Here is a 17,583-nt window from a genome sequence, read left to right on the forward strand (position 1 = left end):
GAAAAGGGGACGGCGTATTCTCTTAGCTACTTCCTGCTGAAAAGGGACGCTGTGGGTTTCAGGGTGAAGATCTTCTCTCACTACTCTAAAGGGTGTGTAATGTTTTCTGAGTTCATTGTTTTTCATTGCTGCATAATATTCCATTGTATGAAGGTGCCATCATTTTTCTATCCACTCATTTGTTGATAGGCACTTGGTTTGCTTCTGTCTCTTTGCTATTGTGGATAACAGAGCTATAAACATGAATGTGCATACATTTGTTGAGTCATGGCTCTGATTTCTTTAGGGTATGTTCCCAGCAGTGGAATTGCTGGGTCAAATGTTACTTCTATTTCCAGCTTTTTGAGGAAGCGCTATACTGCCTTCCATAGTGGTTGCACCATTTTTTTTTTTCTGAATCATGAATTACACCAAATTTATTGACAGAAAGTGGTAAACATTTACTATCTCAAAGCAATTCTGAGGGTTGGTAACCCAGACGTGGTTTAACTAAATGGCTCTGAGTCAGGGTCTTTCCCAAGATGATAGCCAAGAAGTCAGCTGGGACTGTAGTTATCTGAAGATCTGGCAGAGACAGGAAGATCTGCTTTCAAGATGACAAATGCCCATGGCTGTTGGTTTGAAGCCTCAGTTCCTCACCCTGTGGACTTCGCCATAGGGCTGAGTATGCATATGGCTTTTGGCAGAGCAAATCATCCAAGAGTGAGCAAAGAGAGAGCTGGAATGTCTTTTATGACTTAATCTTAGAAGTCACATACCATCACATCTGCCTTTAAAAAAAAATTCCCTAGAAATGAGTCACTAAATCCACCCGCACTCAAGAGGAAGGGAATTTAGCCCCACCGTTTCCCCCCCATTCTTTTTTTGTGTGTAGCCTTCATGTTTTGAATACAGCCATGACAAAGAATTTGTGGACATAGTATATCTTTTTTTAAAAAAAATAATATCTATTGTTGTCAAACATTCTTCTAGGTAATATAGTCCTGGTCTATCCACTTGCTGTACAGAGGTAACTCATGGTTGCTGTGAAGCTGACCACTGTGAAACTGATGTGTCAAATGTGATAATGGTTACCCATGGTGGACTGTTTGGTGGAGCTCCCTGATTAAAACAAGCTTGGAAGCAGGAGTGGCATCCACTTCTGTAATAGCTTGCCTCTGGAAACCCTATGAACTGTTAAATGAATTCTTCTAAGACATTTGTGTAGTTCCACAATGTCCTTAAACCAGAAGGAGAATGCTTTTCTCCTGTGCCTGATAACTGGCTCCAAGACAGTTCTTGACAAAACTTTGTTCCTGCTTGAATTGTGAGCTTCCCTCTACTCTGTCCTTGCAACTCCCCTACTGAATGTGTGGAGTCTGTTCTCTCAGCCTGCTGCCAGTCTTGGTTAATGTCTACGTGAGGCGAGTGGTAAATACTTAGTTTCAGGAGGAAATTGTACATTTACGGGATTCAGTGGTAGCCATGGTGGCCGGGAACCTTCTACTGGTTGCACCATTTTGCACTCCCACTAACTGTGAATGAGTTCCAGTTTCTCCACAACCTCGCCAGCATTTGTTTGCTGCTCTGTTGAATTTTGCTATTCCTACTGGAGTGAGATGTTATCTCATAGTTGTTTTGATTTGCATCTCTCTTAGAGCTAGGAATTTTGCACATTTCTTCATGTATTTGTTTGCCATCTGAATGTCTTCTTTGGTGAAGTGTCTATTCCTATCCTGTGCCCATTTTGTACTTGGGTCGTTTACCTTTTTCTTGTTAAGGTGCTAGAGTATTCTATAGCTTTAAGATATTAGTCCCTTATCAGAGATGACATTATGAAATATTTCCCCCAGTCTGTGGATTTCCTTTTTATCCTTTTTGAGAAGTGACTTTTTTTTTAAAAAAAAGTATGCATAGGAATTTAATTCTCAGAATGTCCCATTCATCTATTTTATTCAATCCTGGTTTTAGGATATTTTTACTTTTGCTATTAATTCTTTCTGAAATATCCTTCTGCCTGTTAATATCTACTCACTCAAGTCTCACTGCATATATATAATTTCTGTCACTACTTTCTTTTTTAAATATTTATTTATTTAGTTTTGGATTTCTATTCATTCATTGTTGCACATTTTCCTCCCTGCCCCTCACCTCCCCCAGTTTGCTTTTTCTTTTTTTTTTTTTTTGTAAAAAAAGTCTTTCATTGTTATACAGTACCCCCCCACCCCAGACCACCTTACTATGCAACTCTTATTCTGGACTCTTATCATGCCAATAATATCTAATTATATATTCCTTTTATACAGTTCTCTCCCTCATCTGTTTCAATGCCATGTACATTATTTATCCCCTCTTTTCTTAGTTTCCCCCAACTTCCATGTCAGTCCTGTTCTATAACAGTGCCATTATGTAGCATTTGTCTTTTTGTGATTAAGATCTTTCACTCAGCATAATGTCCTCCATGGTCACCCATTTTGTATAATATTTCATGAGTTCTTTGTTTTTCAGTGCTGCATGATATTCCATTGTGTGAATGTACCACAGTTTCTTATCCATTCATTTGTTGATGGGCACTTGGGTTGTTTCCAGCTCTTTGCTATTGTGAACAAAGCAGCAACAAACATAAGCATATATCTACTTGGGTAGCAGTTCTGGTTTCTTTAGGATATATTCCCAGTAGTGGAATTGCTGGGTCTGTTAGTACCTTTTTAATACCTCCTGGGTATAATTACCTTGTGTTATAAGTTTCATCACACTATCTTTATACATCTGTTGTTACATGTTACACTGTGTCATATTTAATTATTTATTAGTATTTCTCCTCTTCCTGTGATGATACATTTAAGATCAAAGACTACATCTCACCTTTTAAAAACTGTTATCTTACAGAGTGCTTTGAACTTCTCTGTTTCATTGCCTTGAAGTTGTAAATGACTCATAGCTGACCTGCTAGCAGGTTTTCAGAGGTTGTAAATCCTAAGAGAGGGAGTTGTCCCTCTTTTTTCTGTGGAGCAGCTTGTGGATACGAACTGCCTGGCTTTGGTTTGGCAGTGCAGCTCCTTAAAACCGAGGCCACCAGAGCTCCCTATTTTGAACATAGAAGAGCTCTGGTAGCCTAGTGGTAAGAAACTGCACTGCCATCCTAAAGGCATGTGGTTTGAATCCATCAGCTGCTCCACAGGTGAAGTCGGGATATGTGACGAACTACTTCTAAAAACCTGCTGAAGGTTCAGCTATGGGTCAGTTATGATGGTATACAGCAAAAACATTACTGGGTAGTATAATTAAGTTGAGCAGTCATAAGCCTGTAAAGATGGCCTGGAACCGATTTCTTTGTCCTTTTGAACTGAAAAGACCCACATAAAATCTCTGGTATTTCTTGAAACTAGCAAGGAACATGCTGAGAAATTAATGGATAGATTGCATTTCTTGGTTTCTAGACTCCACAGAACAGCTCTCCATGTTCCTGGGAGAGAATTACTTCCAAGTCTCCCTCCCACTTAACTCCTGCCTCCCCAGGCTCTTTTCAGTATTCTTTTTTTTTTTTTAATTTAGGTTGTTTATTTTTCATTTCAATGAACATCTACAGAGATTTTGGGATTCCATTCATTCATTGTTGCACCCTTCTCCCCGCACAAACCCCTCCCCCCTCCCATTTGCTCCTCTCCTTGAAAAGCAAAAGAAAAACTCCCTCATTGGTACACAATCCCCCCCCGCACCTCCCCAAACCCCACCCTCTACCCCCAAATATAATCCACTCTGCAACCCTCATTGCATACTCCTACGATAAAAATAATTCCCTAAAATATAATACTTTTAGACTATTCTCTCCCCCATAGACTTCAATGCCGTAAACATATTTCATCCAGTTTTTCTCAGTCTTACCCCCACCCCAATGCCAGCCTCATTCTACAACAGTGGCACCATATAGCATTTGTCCCTTTGTGACTGAGATACCTCACTCAGCATAATGTCCTCCAGGGTTACCCATTTTGAATAATATTGCATGAGTTCCTTGTTCTTCAATGCAGCATAGTATTCCATTGTGCGAATATACCACAGCTTCTCTACCCATTCGTTTGTTGATGGGCATTTAGGTTGTTTCCAACTCCTTGCTATTGTAAACAAAGCCGCTATAAACATGGGTATACATATATCTACTACTTTTCAGTATTCTTAAGGCATTCATTAGTTCATTCAACAGGTAGGTATTCAGCTGTTTGTGTGCAAGACACTGCTTTATTTCCTTGCCATCATGGAGTTTCCATTACATATTAGAAGTTCTTTAATAGATAAATATTATTTCTTGGTGTTAGTTTCAGTTTCATCACTTAAAAATCTTTGGCATAGCCAGGAATAGCTTTCTAAGTTTGGCTAACCAATTTCAGATGGTAAGTCTTGCACTAGGCTTTAGTTGACTAATGAAGAAAGAATTTTGGGACAGCAGACCTGTCATATTTCTAAGCCTTATGAGCAGTCATTTTTTTTTCACACTCTTTTTTCTAATTCTATTTTTTCAAGTTTTAAAAAAATGTATTATTAATTTAAATGAAAATTTACAGAGACTTTGGATTTCCATTCATTCATTATTGCACTTTCTCCCCTCCCAAACCTCCCCCCTAGTGCACGACCCTTTTGGAAAAGTAAAATTCTTTCATTGTTTTACAACCCCTTCCCCTAGGTCCACTTGGCTCTGGACTCCTGTCATGACAAAAATACCCAATAATTTTCCCTCTTAAACAGTTTTCTCCCTCATCTGTTTCAATGCAGTATACATTATTGAACCCATCCTTCTCAGTCTCCTTCCAACACTGAGGTCAGTCCGTTTTTGTTAAGAAAGCTAAAATTTCCCCCACAACTCTAATACGTAATGGCAATGAGAATCTGTTAGAGATAGCCCATACCACTTGAGCCCCCAAACCTGCATTTGTAATTTCTTTCTGGTCTTTTTAAATGTCCCACAGATGCAACATGTCCATACAGAATATATTATTGCCCTTCATCCTCTCATATTCATTATCTTCATTCTCTCTTCATTCTTTCCGTATTACCCATCTTTGTGCTCGTCATCAGTTATTTTTGACCACGATATTTTTGACTTGGCTTGCTTTCTCACGCTTCATATGCAGTAAGTTCCAGGGAGTCCTCTTACTTTCTGTTGACTTCATCCCCCCTCTCTTTGTCCTTCTCCTCCAAGTTCCTGCTTTCAGCCCTTATCATCTTGCCTTAATTGCCACAACTTAAATCAGAAGGTTAACACACTTCTGATGATGCCTTTTACCATCTTTTTCCGTAGACTTCTTGCTGAAATGCAAATCTATTATTGTCACTTACTTTTAGTAGTTCCTTATTGTCTTTAATATTAAATGTAAATACTATAAAATGGCCTTTTACAATGTAATTCCTGTTCGTTTCTCCTGTTTCATCTTCACTTTTGCGTCTTATTTCCTCCCAAACTATGTATTTATCTCAAGAAACTGTTTCTTTTTAAGAAGAATTCTTTCTCACTTCCTCCTCTTTGCCTAAGGTCATAGAAAACTTCTCTGATTCCTGGATTTCCTGTACATCTTGGGCGCTCCCACAGCACCTTGAATAGTATTTCTGTAACAGCATTTATCATATTGTGTTAGAATTGTGTTTACTTCTCACAGGATAAGCCTGAATTCCTTGTCGGTCAAGATTGTGTTTATATCTTCAGTGCCAGTAATAGGGTATGGCACACATGAAAGACATTTTTTTGAAAGTTGCCAATGATCAAGTTAACTTTAGATGCAACCATGCAGACCCTTGTATGCCTGTCTGAGTCAACAGGCTTTGTCCTTTAAGCATTTGAATTACTTGTTAATTTCCCTACTCATTGAAATTAGATTCTATAAACTCCTCTATCATGTCTCCTGCTACTGCTATTTTGATAGACTTTCTGTGAACAGAAGTCAAAGGGGATAAAAATAGGTGATAAAAGTTTCCTCTGCAGTACTCGGAAGAAAAAAAAATGTGCTTTGATGACTGTGGATCATTTATTACAGATTTTGTAATAGCATTTGTCATTTATTTTAAAGCTTCATTAGCTTTTGTGTAATGTACTTAATAGGGAGCTCTGGTGTCCTAGTGGTAAGAAGCTGTGTTGTGTCCTAAAGGCACACAGTTCAAATCCACCAGCTGCTTCATGGAAGAAGGATGGGCCATTTCCTCCTATGTGATTAACAGCCTCTGAAAACCCATGGGAGAGTAGGCTATGGATCGGTTCTGACTCTCAAAGGCAATGTATTTTTATAATGTCAGCACAAATATTGGCTGAATTATTAGCCATTTGACTTTGCTTTACAGAATAACATTTTTAATTCTCTAACAAGGCTGGAATGAGTATGGTATTTTGGAGTTGTTGGGGTTTTTTAAAAAAATTTTTATTATTAATTTAAATGAAAATTTACAGACTTTGGATTTCCATTCATTCATTGTTGCACTTTTCTCTCCTCCCAACCCTCCCCCCCACCAAGAGTTGTTGTTTTTTTTAAAACTTTTGGTTGTGGAACGAATGTTTGCGTTTTGTTTTCATCTAAACTTCTGGTCAAGTATTGCAACTGCTAAGTTACATCGTAACTTATTTTGTGTTTAGGTATTCCCAGTTTCAGAAGGAATACAGTTTAGATGACGTGGTGGAATCCCGAAAAATGTTTGGATTCATGACTCTATTACAGTGTTGGTAAGAAAAACATTTTCTTTTAAATTTTTTTACTGTGATTTCTGTAAAGGCTTACAAAACAAGTTGACTTTTGTATAGCCATTTGTATACTTTTTGTTTATAGCATTTCTGTACATTTCCCCCATTTCCTCCCTATAATTGATTTCCATTAATTCTTCTATTTCTCTGTCTTCTCTTTCTTTAGTGATAATTGTGTTCGTCATCCTTTACTGGGTATTATTGCCTTTCCCTTCACCCATCTTAACATGTGCCTATTATCTGTTTTCTAATTTTTGCTCAAGTCTCCCTCCATTCCCATCCTTGGTAACCTTTCAGGAATGTTTCTATCTGTGTGTGTAAGAGTCAAAATTTGTTATATATATCTCTGGTTTGGCTGCTATTTTTAGTCCTTTGTCCTTGCTTTCCTCTAGTTCACTTCCTGAAAGGACCTCAGCAACAAAGAAGTGACTTTAACTCCTCCTGTATGAACCTTACTCCAATCAGAGTATGCCAAGTATTCATGCCCTTGTTAATAAGCCCTCGTATTTTCAAATTAGCCAATCGCTATTCACTGCCTCCATCTTACCTCACAAGTTCCCCAATCCCCTTGTATCTCCCCGCCCCTCACTCAGTCTCTGCCACTCCCAGCACCAATAAAAACCCTTGTCTCAAAGCGCTGGGGGCCTTGGGTGTGTCCCTGCTCAAGAGCTTGTAATAAAATCCCTCATGTTCTTGCATGGATTTCGGCTTCCTGGTGTCCTTTGGGGGACTCGCTATTATGGCACAACATGTGTAAACCTTTCCTTAGCTTTTTTATAACGTTGGTCTTATACACGTTTGTCCTTTTATAAGTAACTTATTTCACTTAGCGCAGTGCCCTCGAAATGAATTTTCTTTTGTGTTTTTCTAAACATCAAAAGTGTTTTCATTTCCCCCCATTGTTGCACATTTTCTTCCCCTCTCCCTTCCCCCTCCCTCAGCCCTCTCTGAAATACAACCCTTGTTCCAGATTGTTGTCATACATATAATGCCTAATTATATGTTCCTTTTGGACAGTTTTTCCCCTTGACTGTTCTAATGCAGTGTTTGTTATCTATACTCTCTTCTCATTCTCTCGCCAATCCCACCCCCATGTCTTTCCTGTTTTATAACAGCAGTGTTATGCAGTATCTGTCATTTTGTGACTATTTCATTCTGCATAAGGTCCTCTAGACAGCCCCCCGCCATGCCTTCTACGAGTTCATTATTTTTCAATGCTGAGTAATATTCCATGGTGTGTATGTATCACAGTTTTTCTATCCACTCATTTGTTGATGGACACTTGGGTTGCTTCCATTTCTTTGCTATTGTGAATAATGGAGCAATAAACATGACTGTGCATACATATGCTTGAGTTGTGGCTCTAGTTTCTTTAGGTTATATTTTCAGTAGTGGAATTGCTGGATCAAATGGTATTTCTATTTGTAAGTTTTTGAGAAAGCACCAGACCACCTTCCATATTGGTTGCACTATTTTACACTCCCCCAGCAGTAAGTGTTCCAATCTCTCTACACCCTCATCAGCATTGCTAGCCTGTTGAACTTGGCTTTTGTTGCTGGAGTGAGATGATACCTCATAGTTGTTTTGATTTGCATCTCTGATAGCTAGGGATTTTGAAAATTTCTTCAAGTATTTATTTGCCATCTGAATGTCTTCTTTGGTAAAGTGTCTATTCACATCCTGTGCTCATTTTGTGATTAAATTGTTTATCTTTTTCTTGTTAAGGTGCTGGAGAATTGTATAAATTTTAGATATGGGTCCCTTATCAGATGCATCATTGCCAAATATTTTTCCCAGTCAGTGGGTTTCTTTTTTATCCTGTTGGAAGGGATTTTTTTGATGTGCATAGAGATTTGATTCTTAGAAGGTCCTATTCATCTATTTTATTATCTCCTGGTTGTAGGTTTTTTTATTATGCTTGGGAGACTATTCATGCTGTGGATTAGGGCTTCTAGAGTTCTTCCTAGCTTTTCTCTGATGAATTTTATAGTCTTTGGTTTTATTTCTAGGTCCATGGTCCACCTTGTATTGATTTTTGTGTATAGTGTGAAGTGTGGATCTTGCTTAAATTTTCTGCCAATAGTTTCCCAATTTTCCCAGCACCAATTGTGAAACAGACTGTCCTTTCCCCACTTAACTGATTCCATCTCCTTTTCAAAGATCAGTTGACCATAGTTGGATGAGCTGATTTCTGGGTTCTCAATTCTATTCTGCTGATCTGTGTGTCTGTCGCTGTATAAGTACTATGCTGTCTTGACCACTATGGCTGAGTTATAAATAAATTTTTGTTATGGTATATTTTATGGATTATTTGCTGTTTTTTAGCATTGCATGGTACTCCATTTTATGAATATACCATAGTTTCTTTATCCAGTTGTTCATTAATGGACATTTGGGTTGTTTCCATCTCTTTTCTATTATAAATAATACTGTAGTAAGCATGGGTATAAAGAGATCAGTTTGTGTGGTAGCTCTTATTTCTTTGAAATATATATTTATATATGAGGTTGCTAGCAGCAGTCCCAAAGGCAAACAGTTCAAATCCACCAGCTGCTCCATGGGAGAAAGATGGACAATCTTCTTCTGTGCAATTAATTGCTTCTGAAAACCCTCTGGAGGGCCAGCTATTGCTTGGTTCCAACATCATTGCACAAAAGACCAACACAACATTTTAATGAAGTGTCAAACTGCTTTCCTTGGTTATATCATTTACATTCCCACCAAGAGTGCATGACAGTTTTAGTCTCTCCATGCCCTTGCCCACATTTATTATTTGATGTCTTATTGAATTTTGCTATTGTTGCTGGAGTAAGATGATATCACACTGGTGTTTTGATTTGTGTCTCCCTCATAACTAATGGCAGGAGAAGGATGGGCAGTCTCTTCCTGTGTGATTAACTGGCTCTGAAAAGCTGCTGGAAGGTCAGCCATGGGTTGGTTCCAGCTCTGCAGTACACCACCACAACAATAACTAATGAGGGAGCCCTGGGACCTGGTGGTAAGAAGCTGTGCTGCAATCCCAAAGGCACATTGTTCAAATCTATGATGTGCTGCATAGGAGAAGGGCGACTAGTCTCCTCCTGTGCAATTAATTGCCTCCAAAAACACACTGGAGGGTCAGCTATGGGTTGGTTCCAACTCGATGGCATATGACAGCAGCAATGAATGATCATATGAAAAACATATTTTAGTATTTATTAGGAAAATGGAGCGGCTATCTTCCCCACATTCCCCACCTGTGGGATGGTAAGCCTTAGGCTCTTTATAAAGCTTCATGGAACTCCTACCAATGTAACCCTCACTGTGGGTTACCTTCATTAAAACACTCTTATTGTTCATGCCTGCTAGGGAAAGGTGTTTTTTTTTTTTCATTGTATTTACTCATGAAAATAATCTAGAAATCCAAAGGTTTTATTCTTGAGTGTTTTGTTTTCTCTTCTGTGCACGTCCTTTGTTGTTGTTGTGTACCATTGAGTCAGAATTGACTTATAGCTGGCCCTCCAGTGGGTTTTCAGAGGAAGTTAATTGCAAAGGAGGAGATTGTCCATCCTTCTCCCTCAGAACAGCTGGTGGATTTGAACCATGTACCTTAAGGATTGCAGTGCAGCTTCTTGCCAGTAGACCACCAGAGATCCCTCTGCTCACTTCTATTAAAGGAAATTGTATTCACTTATAATAATTGAAAGTAAATATGAAATAAGAAAAAAGTATACCTTTAAGAACAGTATCATCTTGGAAATCGTTTAGCAGTGTCTGTCTCCTGCAAGACTGAGTAGTTGCTCGTAGCTCTTGCTTGTGACCTCGTTACAACAGGCTATGTCCTTGAGGTACAAGCTGAGATGGAAGTAAATAAGTGAGGTTAGCTTTTATATGAGGTTCTATCCACTCAGAAAGGCCAGCTGAGTTACAGAAAATGTTTTTTTTCAAAAGTTGATTTAAAAATAAATTTTGTACTTGTTTATTTACAGAGTTCATATACATTGTTTTTCACACTACAGAAAACTTCCTGTGTTTGCTGTTCTCATTCACATCTTGCTCTAAAGTATTGATCTATTTCGAGGAGATCTTACGAGTCTTCACTAAAACCATAAGAGTCTTAATTTTCTCAGTTTCCAACAGAATTCTGGGGTGGAATTATTTGGGACATCACAAAATTGAAGATAAATAGGCCTAGAGTGGAATCTTTATCATACTAAAATAGGAGTAATCTAATGAAGTCACTCCTCAAAAATTATCAGAAGATGCATGTGTATCTACAGAGGAAAAGCCAGCATTTCTACCAGTAAGAATTTCTGGGGAATGATGGAGACCATGGACCAGTGACTGGCAACATTTAAATTCTTGTTATGGGTTCAGTCCTGAGGTGGGAAGTTCATGCGATTTTAAATTGTAGTTATCTCACAGAAGATAGTCTACTAAGACATGTGTCTTTGCCCCATCTTCCACATAGACAGACCTCCTAGTCTGTAATCCTAGGATTGAGGTGGTGCAAACGTAAATAATTATTTTTTTAAAATCTTTACATTGGTTTACATACAGAGTTCATATGGACTATGTTTCACACAATCCTTCATTCACATTGTATTTTATACAGTTATTCTCATTCATTATGTATTACGAAATCCATCACCTTTAAACTTTGCCTTTCATTACCCTGTCTTTTCAGATCCCTGCTAGATCTTTCTCTTTTCCTTTACTCCCCTCCCTCCACCCACCTAATTGTGTGACCCTATGTTTTTCACTCCCTGCCCACCCTCACCCTTCTCTTTCCACCCTTTCCCCCCTTGGGTCTCCATAAATGTTTTCCTAGTTATCCTTCTGTTTATATAATAAAGGTCCTTTGCAGTATTTTGTAAATAATTACTTTTGCTTTCTCTTAGTCCCACTTCAGATGGTGCTGCAGCAGTAATTGTGGCTAGTGAACCATTTGTACAGAAATATGGCCTGCAATCCAAAGCTGTGGAAATTGTGGCACAAGAGATGGTGACTGACTTCCCGAGCTCATTTAAGGAAAACAGCATGATTAAAGTGGTATATCTGAGATTCTGTCCTACTAACTATATTGAAGGTTTGCTGTTAAATATTAATTTGAAAAATAGTCGTCTAGACATTTAACGTTGCAACTAATTTTTAAGAATCTGCCACAAGGCATAACTGATGAGAACATATGCCTCTTACAGTGGAACCTGCACCATTATGTGATATTTTAGCTAATTAGACATGCTTTTTATTTTTATTTTGAATAAGTATGCCTCAATTTTTAACCTTGTGGAGTTAGAGAAAAAACAAATGTATTTTCAGTGACTTTTCTTGATCCTCAGGATTTAAAAAATCTTCACTGAAGATTGAGTTCAAAATGAAGGAAGGTAAAAAGATGAGAGAATTCAGACTTTGAGTTAGTTGAATATTTACACACACACCCACACACACACACACACTCACACTGTACGTAAAAGTATACACATTATATATCATCTAAGAGCTGGATAATGAATAAGAATGATAGAGAAAGAATGAATGCCTTTGAACTTTGGTGTTGGAGAAGAGTGCTGAAAATCCCATGGACTACCAAAAGAACAAACAGATGTGTCTTGGAGAAAGTGCAGCCAGAGTGCTCTTTGGAGACAAAGATGGCAAAGCTTCATCTCACACACTTTGAGTATGTTGCTTGGAGAGTCTATTCCTTAGAGAAGGGCATCCTGCTTGGAAAGGTCAGGGAAACAGAGGAACACCAAACCAGATGGATTGACATAATGACTACAGAAGTAGGCTCAAGTGTGTCAGAAATGATGAGGTTGGCACAGGATTGGACAAAGTTCAGATCTGTTGTTCATAGGATTACCGTGAGTTGTACTTGAGGATATCTAAAAACAGCAACATATAAATATACACATATGTATAAGAATATGTGATAAATTACATTTTACAAAATTATTTTACAAAAATTCTGTGAATTTGAGAATATCCCTGTAGCTTTTCCAAATCACAAAGCTAGGGTATGGTAGAATTTATATTCCGATTTTCTGATTACAATACATTTTGTACTATACAAGTTTTTATTCCTGAAGAAGAACTAAGAAGTATTAAGAGCAAGAATTTTGGAACACAAAGTTTGAGTTCCATATGATCTGCTAAAATAAGATTGCATATTTTGGCATATGAATTCACCTATATTTTTCAGTGTATCTGAATCACAACCACCTGTTGATAAAATTCTTCACCCTATTTACTACAACTATGCATTGATAGCTTAATTTATAAAAATTTATTAAAAAATATAGCTTAAGGAATTCTAAATTATTTTATATATCTTACAGTCTCCTCCCATATGATTAACTGCCTCTGAAAACCTGCTGGAGGGCCAGCTGAGGGTTGGTTCCTACTCTACACTGCACAACAACAACAACAACAATAACTTAAAACTATTTTTACAGTCTGAAATTCAATATATTCTCCCTTCAAACTATTATTTTATTTGGACTTTCTATGTAATATTTGTTGTTATTGTTACCAAAGTGTCAATAATTTCATCTTACTTGGATCTACAGTCAACACCCTTGGTACCTGCAATCAGGATTAAGAGATGTATTGCTTTGAGCAAATTTGCTGTCAAAGACCTCTCCAAAACACTAGAGAGCAATGACGTCAGTTTGTGAGTCATAATCGCCTTGAAAACACCTAACAACAACAACAATAGCATGTAATAGTGGAGTCAAATGTAACTAGAATCAAATGAGATTTTAATGCATGTGGTCACTTCTCAGCTGTTAAGATCATCCATATATATATAGATATTTATTCATCTCTCATAACTTCCTTATTTAAAAAATATTACATTCTGATGTCCTGTATATGATTTTGGTTTCAGGTTGGTTTTGATATGAGTAAAGAAGCTGCCAGAAGGTGCTATGAGAAATCTGGTCTGGGACCAAGTGATATTGATGTGATAGAACTTCATGATTGCTTTTCTGTCAATGAGCTCATTACTTATGAAGCATTGGGACTCTGTCCAGAAGGTAATACCTTTGAAGAGGGAAGGTCAACTTGCTAAATTTCACTTACTCTACTTTTACTGTTCAAAAAAACAGTCCACGCATTTCATTCCCTTCTGTGGCAGCTCTGCTAACCTGCAAAGTAATGAACTCTCTTGGTGGTGGACTTTTTAGAACATGATGTCTTAGACACTGCAAACACTGAGATAATAGTGTATAAATAATTGAAGTCAAGGATACTTATACTGTTAAATGGGAAAGAAAGGATCTAAAATGAAATAGGAAATGCAAAATATTTTAAATTGTGTTTGAGTAAAGATTTGTAGGAAGAAAAAAAGTAGTTAATGATCTGGGGAATTTCTCCCCTTTTCATTTCATAATTTGTTGTTAGTGTTTTCCATTACTACCAGCAATGTATAGAGCTTCATACCCTTCTCATCTTTGCTGACACTTGCTGTGGTCAGTTTTGAACGTTAGTCATTCTAAAGAGGGTATCGAGGACCTCCTTATTCAAATCAGTAGCACTCAGATGCTAACTGAAAGATGGTGGTGATTTGAGGCACCTCAGAAGAAAGGCCTTCCTAAATACCATCGTCAAAGACCCTACGGCGCACAGTTCCACTCCAGCGCACCTGGGGTCACCGTGAATCGGAATTCAAGTTTGTCACAGTTGGTTAAATTGTGCTTATTGGGATCTTCCTGTAGTTTTAATTTGTGTATTGCTGGGGACTAATGATGTTGAATGTCCTTTCATATGCTTATTGGTCATCCCTTCGATGGTCACCAGAGCTGGTGGTCATTCACCAGAACTTGTTGGAGCTCTAGTGGCCTAGTGAGTAGGGGTTGTCTTGCTAACCTAAAGGCAGGTAGTTTGAGTCCCCAGGCTGTCCTCAGAGAAAGATAGGCATTTTTCTCCTGTGTGATACACAGTCTTGAAAATCACCTGGAGTGTTGGTTCTGACTCCACAGCAATGAGTCAGTGAGGAAGCAAGTGACTGGTCATGTTTGTTTGGTGAAATATCTCTCAGGTGGCTTCTCATTTTATTACTAGGCTGTCTTCTCTATTGTCTTACAAGGTTTTGTTTGTGCTTTCTTTTTACATTATAGATGTAAGTCCTTTGTCTGCTATCTATGTGTTGTGAATAATGTTTTCCCAGTTTGTTTTATCTTTTTGTTTTGTTGATAGTATTTCTTGAAGAATGAAAATTTTAAATTTTAGTCAGGTATAATTTATCAATTTTTTCTTTTATGGTTCATGTTATTTGTATTCTGAGAAATCTTTGCCTCTCCCAGGGTCCAAAAGGATCCTCTATTTTCATTCTGGAAGTTTTATGGATTTAGATTTAACATTTAAGTATTATGTGCTATTTTGAGTCAGTTCTTATGCATGATGTAAGGTAAAGGTTGAGTTTGATTTCCCACTCCCTCAACAGAACTATATAGACTATTCCAGACTAAAGCTGTATCTAAGATTGGGTTTGAGTCAGAATGTCTGAACCACAATTTTTAATCTGCAATCTAAGTTTTAAGCCAAGATAGAAATTTTAGCGATCTAAAATTCTGTTATTAGTGTATTAGATTTTGCAAATGGAGAAATGTTTCCATATTTGAAGACCCTGTAGTACTAGTTAGTTAAGAACACACATTCTGGAGACAGGCTGCCCGAACATCAATCCTAGATTCCCTGTTGTGACTTTGAAGTGGTTACTTCACATCTCAATTCTGGTTCTCGTCTGTAAAATTGAATTGGTAATATCTACTTTACAGGGTTGTGGATTAAATGATATAAATACATCTGAGAACAAGTCTTGACACAGAGTACTGAAAAATGATAAGCCACCTCTGAGAGCAGTACCACTACCCTTATCATTCTCTTCAGGGCTTCTACCTCTTTATCAGAAATATTATTGGAGAGAATATTTTAAATACTACATGCATCCTTATTTGCTTCTACACCATCTAGAAGAACGGCTAGAGACTTCACAGAATTAAAAGGATTGTTGAAGCCTCTAAATATGTGTTGTTTTTTTAAAAAAAGCTTACTGTTAGAAACAACTGTTTTTAGCCAGCTTGGCTTAATATTAAGTGCTAATTTTTAAAGTGTTTATCTTTCTATGTATTAAAAATATGTGTACAATATAAGCAGCATATTTGAAAAGAGGAAAATGAGTAAGTTATGGAGAAGTATTATTTTTAAATGAATATCATTGTTTTAGATAAATGTTTGTATTAAATTTTTACTTTACCCCTAGTTTTCTGAATTCATTGTATTTGTAGAAATCTAATAGGAGGTTTTTGGTTGTTTTTTTTTTTGTGTGTGTGTGTCTTTTTTTAATTATTAAATTTTATTAATTTTAATGGACATTTACAGAGATTTTGGGTTTTCATTCATTCATTGTTGCACTATTTTCTCTACCCTCCTCCCCAGTTCATTCTTCCCCCTCCTTGAAAGTCTGTTTTAATTGTCCAGTTGCCACAGTGCTTGTCAAAGCCAGTTCTGATTAATCTCCTTTGTCAGTGTGTCCTTTGCCATTCCCTATCACTCCTCCCTGAGAGAGACTTCCCCCTGATTCATAAGGAAAAGGGGATAGCATATTCTCTTAGCTACTTCCTGATAAAAAGGGACGCTGTAGGTTTCAGGGTGAAGATCTTCTCTCACTGCTCTAAAGGGCCCCTTTGGCAATAGGAAACACATAGACTATTATGGAGATTGATTTTGGAATTTAGATGCAGGAGGTTTTTTTTTCTTTTAATTTTCATTTAATTTTATTTTTTATTGTACTATTTTTATGTGTACCATCAAATCAGATCTGACTGGTACAGGAGGAGATTGCCTCCTCCTTCTCCAGCAGAGCATCTGGTAGATTTGAACCATGTACCTGTGGGATTGCAGTGCAGCGTCTTGCCACTAGGCCACCAGAGTTCCCTGATGCAGGAGTTTTTAACAAGATGAGAAACTTTGAAAATATGAGGCTTCATTCATCTCGTAAATTTTAGAAGTTGTTGTTAGGTGCCATCAAGTTATCTCCAGCTTATAGCGAGCCTGTATACAACAGAAGAAAATTCTGCTCTTTCCTGTGCCAACTTCACAGTCCTTGCTGTGCTTAAGCCTATTGCTGTAGTCCCTGGGCCACTTCATCTCACTGAAGGTCCTTCTCTCCTTCACGATTCTCTTTTTTCTTAACCTAATGTCTTTTACCCTTCCTGATAACATATGCCTCCTGATAAGATGCCCAAAACATGTAAGACAAAGTCTCACCATGGGTACCATGGAACATTCTGGCTGTACTTCTTCCAAGATTAGTCTGTTCTCTTGGTAGTTCGTGATCTATCCAGTACTTTTTTTTTTCAAGGTAACTACAGGGTTTGTGTTTTTTTTTTAACCTATTTTTGGTGAAAGAAGATATTTTCCTGAAAAATGACCCTTCAGCCATGGTAAGGCAGGATGTTAGCAAATCAGGCTTCTAGAACTCAGACTGTCCTGGACAAATCATTAACCCAGTGCATTAGAGTTTATTTCAAAACAAACAAAGCTTTGTCCAAAACATGTATCTTGGGTGTCTGACGTAAACTGGCTAAGAAGTAAGTCATAGTTGGTGAACGAAGACCTAGGTTGGGTCTTCATTCCGTGTTATCTATATGGATAGACAAACAACATAGATTTTTCTAATGTTTCTCTCTGGAAGCTCATCTGATTCTCTTCTTAATTCATGCCATGGTGCCAAACCTGATTCACAACAATCCTGGAGGGCAGAGAAGACCTGCCTATAGAGTTTCAAAGCTGTCAATCTTTACGGAAGCAAATTGTCTCATATTTCTCCCTTGGGTCATTTGTGAGTTTAATTCACTGACTCTTTGGCTAGAAGCCCAATTTCTTTTTTTATTTTCTCA

The 17,583-nt window shown here is 37.6% G+C and overlaps 1 protein-coding gene across 1 annotated transcript in view; it reads left to right on the forward strand.

Moving 5' to 3' along the window:
• Positions 1-17,583, forward strand: part of SCP2 (sterol carrier protein 2) — a 148,900-nt gene that overhangs the window by 47,353 nt on the left and 83,964 nt on the right. The window contains exons 7-9 of the mRNA XM_006879690.1: positions 6,596-6,682; positions 11,581-11,731; positions 13,569-13,716. Coding sequence (XP_006879752.1) covers positions 6,596-6,682; positions 11,581-11,731; positions 13,569-13,716 — 386 coding nt within the window. The remainder of the gene's footprint in view (positions 1-6,595; positions 6,683-11,580; positions 11,732-13,568; positions 13,717-17,583) is intronic.

This window comes from Elephantulus edwardii, unplaced genomic scaffold (genome assembly GCF_000299155.1).
Source record: "Elephantulus edwardii isolate Elephantulus edwardi_28Jun2011 unplaced genomic scaffold, EleEdw1.0 scaffold00005, whole genome shotgun sequence".
Lineage (NCBI taxonomy): Eukaryota > Metazoa > Chordata > Mammalia > Macroscelidea > Macroscelididae > Elephantulus > Elephantulus edwardii.